This window comes from Acanthisitta chloris, unplaced genomic scaffold (assembly GCF_000695815.1).
Source record: "Acanthisitta chloris isolate BGI_N310 unplaced genomic scaffold, ASM69581v1 scaffold28578, whole genome shotgun sequence".
Taxonomy (NCBI): domain Eukaryota; kingdom Metazoa; phylum Chordata; class Aves; order Passeriformes; family Acanthisittidae; genus Acanthisitta; species Acanthisitta chloris.
Genome location: NW_008689080.1, coordinates 1 through 5394, shown reverse-complemented (window position 1 = coordinate 5394; position 5394 = coordinate 1). Strand labels below are relative to the sequence as shown.

General features: G+C 52.2%; 2 protein-coding genes across 2 annotated transcripts; one reads left to right on the top strand and one right to left on the bottom strand.

The window, feature by feature from the left end:
* Positions 1–106: 106 nt before the first annotated feature.
* TMEM234 (transmembrane protein 234) lies at positions 107–1784 on the top strand. The gene is made up of 5 exons (XM_009081304.1): positions 107–131; positions 717–868; positions 1221–1287; positions 1445–1537; positions 1777–1784. The coding sequence occupies exons 1-5, from the start codon at positions 107–109 to the stop codon at positions 1782–1784; spliced, it is 345 nt and encodes a 114-aa protein (XP_009079552.1).
* A 2425-nt stretch (positions 1785–4209) lies between these two features.
* IQCC (IQ motif containing C) lies at positions 4210–5083 on the bottom strand (the record flags this gene model as incomplete). The annotated part of the gene is made up of 3 exons (XM_009081303.1): positions 4210–4260; positions 4459–4577; positions 4693–5083. Coding segments are annotated over 3 exons (561 nt in total), but the record flags the coding sequence as incomplete, so codon positions are not given.
* Between the last annotated feature and the right edge of the window lie 311 nt (positions 5084–5394).

The window sequence follows — 5394 nt, the reverse complement described above, 5'->3', positions numbered from 1 at the left end:
GGATAGGGATGGAGGGAGAGAGAGAAAGAAAAGGGGGTGAGGGTGGTCAGAGAGGGGTGGGAGGGGAGTGTGGGCATGGAGGGGTGTGTGGGGATTGGGCGGGAGGATGGTCGTGGAGATCGGGGCTTATAGTATGTTAAGGGGTTGGGGTGGAGCTTAAGGTGCCAACGCCATGGGCAGGGACAGGTCCTACCAGAGGTTGGTCAAGGCTTGATCCAACCTGGAATGATCACTCAGGGTTGGGGTATGGCGACCTGTGCCAGTGTCTTACCATCCTCACAGATATTCCTTGCCAGTGTCCCATCTAACCCTGCCCTTGTCCTGTCCCTCCATCCCTTGTCCCAAGTTCCTCTCCAGCACTCTTAGAGCTCCTTTAGGCACTGGAAGAGGCTCTAAAGTCTCCCCAGAGTCTTTCCGTCTCCAGACTGGACACCCCCAGCTCTCCCAGCTTCAGAGCAGAGAGGCTTTAGAATCCTGGGTTTTACACTAAGGATCACCCAGTCTCACCCCCTGCCATGGGCAGGGACACCTTCCCCTATCCCAGGTTGCTCCAAGCCCCATCCAACCCGGCCTGGAACACTCCCAGGTGTTCAAGGGCAGGTGAGGCTTTCCCTGATGGGGGTGGCAGTGTCGGGGCTGTGGTGGGAGCTGATCCCAGGCTGTGCTGGGAACCAGTTCCTGGCTGTTCAGGGATCTAACACCAGGCTGTGCTGCAGGGCAGGTGCTGGCACTGGCACTGGTGGCAGTGCTGTGGGGCTCCAGCAGCCCCTTCCTGCGGGCAGGAGCAGCAGGACTGGAGGATGTGAGGGGCCAGGGTCGCCTGCAGCAGCTGCTGGCAGAGATCCGCTTCCTCTGCCTCAACTACAAGGTGAGACACCGAGACAGGACATGGCAGGGGGGCAAATTCCCTCTGGGGTCACTCATCCCTCCTTACTCTGTCCCTGCTGCCTTTACTCAAAGTGTTAAATATCCCTCCAGTCATCCCAATTCTTCATCCTCAGCAGTGTTTAATGTCATTGCCTGTAGTTCTGCCCTTCCTGTCATGCCCTTCATCCTCATATTTTGCATGAAATGAGCTCTGACTGGTACCAGAATCACCCAGGTGTCACATTTGTGCTGCCAAACTCAGCACAGGGTGAACAGCTCTGTCTGAGCTCCTTCACGGGGAGCAGAGTGGGTTTGCAGCAGCAGCAGCTGAGAGGTTTGTGTTCTCCCTGCAGTACATGGTGCCCTTTCTGCTCAATCAAGGTGGATCTCTCCTCTTCTACCTCACCTTGGCATCCACAGGTCAGTTCTTATTGCTCCTTTGGAGTGAGTTGATTGGGATTTGGGCAGGATCAGTGCTGTTGATGACTGTAGTGACTGAGCTAAGCTCCAAACCTTGTCACAATCACAAAAAAACCAAGATTCTCCCTTTAAAATTGTGTTAAAACTTCCATTTCAGACCTGTCCCTGGCAGTGCCTCTTTGTAACTCTCTGGCTTTGATAGTGACACTGGTGACTGGGAAGATCCTAGGGGAAGACATTGGTGGTAAAAGTAAGTCACACTTTAATCATTTCCTCATGTTCCTCAGCATTTATTTGCTGATTTCTAGTGTGGAATCCTCTCTGGGCCCCTGAAAACAGCAACTCCCCCACAAGACTTCAGCTGGTTCAGTAATAGCTCTTCTTGCAGGACCTGAAAGGGAAGTGAAACAGATTTGTGGGCAGAGCTGGTAAATTTAAAGACAAAACTGACCGTTCTAAGCTAAATGACCTGACCTTTTACCTAACTAGGTAACTAACCCTAAAAGAAGCACTAAACAACATGCCCACATGGAAAAGGAGTGCCCAAATCTCAACCCTCATCCTTCTTTCCTTCCCTGGTGGCCTACACTGACATTGCCCTGCTTAGAAAGTCAGGAAAAGCAGGAAAATGGAAAGTTTAAGACTCCAGGATCTGGAACAAGAGCTATAGGAACACACAGAGGAGTTCTGCTGTAGTTTAAACCTAGTTTTCACTAGCAAACATATAACAGATGTACCATTTCTTTAGAAACTCAGTGTGCAGAGACAGTCTGGACATCCAAACCTCTCCAGAAGTCACTTGTGCAGGCTGTAAATCCCCAGGCATTTATGCTTCCCCATCCCATGACACGCGTGGTGAGAAGCTCTGACTGACTGCAGAGAATCACAGACTGGTTTGGGTTGAATGAGACCTTCAGGACCACCTCATTCCAACCCCAACATGCTGATTCTCTGGAACAGCTCCCCACTATATCCCTGTCCATCTCCCTAGGGGCTGTGGCAGGAAAGGAATGCTGCTCACTGCTGGGGGAGTCATGCTGTGTGTAGCTGCTTCATGAACAGGACACAGCAAGAAGCAGAGGAAGGGAACCTGATGAGAGGTAACCCCCATGGCTGGGGGGAGCTCCTGGCTCAGCAGCAGAGCCTCTGGCTCAGTTACACCTGGGAAAAGTTATATTTTGACACACAGATGTCAAAATCCATGGACTAAACTCCCTGGGAACCAGGATGGGACAAGGCACCTCATTAAGGGAAGTTTTTTTTGTGGGTGTTTCAAGACAAGAATGATTAACTTGTCTTGTTCAGCACTGGAGGGTAATAAATTGTTAATAAATCGCTCAACAGGACCTCTGGGACTGATTGGGTTTTGATTAGAAGGAATATTTTTAGGATCTCCCCTTTCCTGTGGCCAAGAAGAACCAGGAATCTTTTCTTGTGGCCAAGCATGTGTTAAGTGGCTTCCTCCACTGTCCCAGGTCACACTGCACAGCCTCTGACAGAGATTACTCCAGGGTTTTCTTAGAGCCTCTCATCTGCCAAACAGCCCAGTGTCCCTGAGGAAGGAAGGGTGGGATTCCTCATCAGTCCCAAACCCCAGATGGATCACAGAAAGGAAAAATCAGTGTCAGCCTTGTGATTAATCAGAAGCACTGAAACGAGACAGCCTTGGCAAGAGGAGGTGATCCAGGAGCTGTTCATTACTCTGCCTTCTCCTCACCCAGGAGTTAAAGGTGCTCCTAAGGCAGAAATAAAATGTGAATAGAGTTGGGAGCAGGAGGAAGTTGTGGGCTGGCCTGGAGGCCACAGCAAACACCTGCAGAGCACCTTTGTGCTTGAGAAGCAGCAGCCACAGGGCTCTAATCCTCACACACCAGGGACAAGAGGCTGTGCCACTGCCCCAACCAGGCTCTGAGCAGTGCTTGTGTATCAGCATCTTCAAGGCAGCAGCTCATGTCCCTCCACACAGGAGCTGTGACCTCCTTGTCATCACTTTTCACCTGCCTGGGAAGTGCCAAGGGCTGGAAAAACACCCTCACACACTATTTTCTGCACTGAGCACCTTCCAGGGGGTCAAAACAAATGGATCAACTTGGCTCTGGTGAGGCAGGAAGGCAGACAGGAACAGAGATGAGCATCAGGAAAGCTTTTTATTCACAAACAAGTGGGGATCAGTCAGGAACAGAAGGATTTACCTGCCCCAGTGACAGGTGAGGCAACAGGAATGCAGAGTTTGCACAGGGGTCACCACAGCACCACGTGGAAAGAAAGTCCCTTTGTGAGGGATCTGGAGTGTCCCTGAGGTAGAGCAATGCAAAAAGCACCAAACCCCTTCCCTGCTCCAGGGGACTCTGCCACAGCCAGAGGTGTGTGAGTAGGGAACTGAGCTTATCCCAAGGGTCAGGGGTGATGTGCCACCACTCCTCACCTGCTCAGCACAGTCAGGAACCTCCTCCCAACTCAGCACTTCAACCAGGTGTTCCCCAAAAGCCACCAGGAACACTTGGAGCCATCCCAGACACAGCTCAGACACCCACACAGGTTGGTCCTACAGGTCCAAAGCACTTCAGGCATTTCAGTTCCACCACAGCAGCTGCTCCAAAGCACCTTCTGCCTGTGACAGCCTTCCCAGCCTTGGTTTTCCCCTGGGATTCTCCAGCTCAGCCAAGAGAAATAAGGTTCTTGTGGGAGGAGCCTCATTAGGATCTCTCCAGGACACACCACAACCTCCCTGACCTCACAGTGTTTAACCCCTGACCAAATATTGGCATTTAAAGGGAGTAAAAGGCTTTCTTGGCACATATTTTTGAAGTGAGAACCATCAACCCACAGAGCTGGAGGTCCCCTCAGTTGCTGCTGCTGCCCATGAGGTCATGTCACAGCTGGTGCTGCAGCTCCACAGTCTCTCCACACCAATCCAAGTGCTCAGGATTGCCTTCCCTCAGGAATGCCCAGTTTATGTTTCAGCATCAGGAACTGCAAGAGAAAGAAACCCAAGAGCACTGGTGATTAAAGCTCAGAGACTCCCAGGCAGGAAGATCCATCCCTGCTGATTAAATCCCTTCAACATCCAGTCCAGGCCTGGATACCCAAACCATTCCCACCCAGCCCAGCCCCTGTACACTCTGGGATGGTCCAACCACTGCTTGGGGAGAAGTAGGATGAGGCCCTCACGTTTTTACGACTGGCAATAGCTTGTTGCAGCCACATGAGCTCCATGAGGAGGTGATTCCTGTAGGATTGGAGCCCAGAGCGAGTCTGGGGAAGGTCCTGGGTGTCCTCCAGGGGAATTCCTGCAAGGAATGGAAGAAAAATCCATTACTGGGACAAAGATGCAGATTGGGTGAGTTGTTCTCATCTATCCAAGATATTCTCAAGGCTCTGGTTTTCTCCACAGCCTCCTCTTACCCAGCTGTGCCTCAAGGGACTCTGCCCCCAGGTCACTGCTGTCCCACACAGAGGACACACTGCTGTCATCCTGCCACTCCTCACTCCCTTCTGGGGCCCTGTACCCCTTTTCTGTGCCTTTAGCACCACCAGCTCTGAGATTGGGGGGGCTCAGGTCTGTCCTGTTGTGCCTCTGGGCTGAAGGAGTCACATTGCTGCAGCCTCTGTCCTGCTGCAGCTCCGAGGGGTTTGGTTCCTCCTGGGGGATTTGGGGGTTTGGCTTCTCCTGGAGAGTTTGAGGGTTTGGCTTCTTCTCAGGGGTTTGGGGGTTTGGCTCCTCCTGGACAGTTTGGGTGTTGGCCTTGTCGCTCCCTGCAGCCTCCTGTGGGTCCAAGGGCTTCCCTGGTGTGACCTGCCAAAGGAACAACACATCAGGGTTGAAAGGGAAGGAAAACAGAGGAAAATGCAAAGATGTGACCTGTGGCTCTGGTGCTGTTAGCAGCACCTCCTGCCCTGACACCACTGTGCTCTGCTTTGAGCCATGACAAACTTGTTGAAGGACCAGGTGAGGTGTGACCCAGGGACAAATCCCACAGCAATCACCTGTGCAGGTGAAACTTCACCCGGAGGCACAAACTCCCAGTGGGGACCCAGTGCACAGGTCAGGGCAGTGCCACAGGGCTACGAAACGACCATTTTTAGTCTGGAAAAATTCCAGACTCC

What these genes read in the sequence shown, in the direction of transcription:
- TMEM234 (XM_009081304.1), top strand. Translation starts at nt 107, where the DNA reads ATGGTCGTGGAGATCGGGGCTTATA. An exon ending in TCCTCTGCCTCAACTACAAG is followed by an intron (nt 869 to 1,220) that starts GTGAGACACCGA and finishes TTCTCCCTGCAG; the next exon opens with TACATGGTGCCCTTTCTGCT. An exon ending in CCTCACCTTGGCATCCACAG is followed by an intron (nt 1,288 to 1,444) that starts GTCAGTTCTTAT and finishes CTTCCATTTCAG; the next exon opens with ACCTGTCCCTGGCAGTGCCT.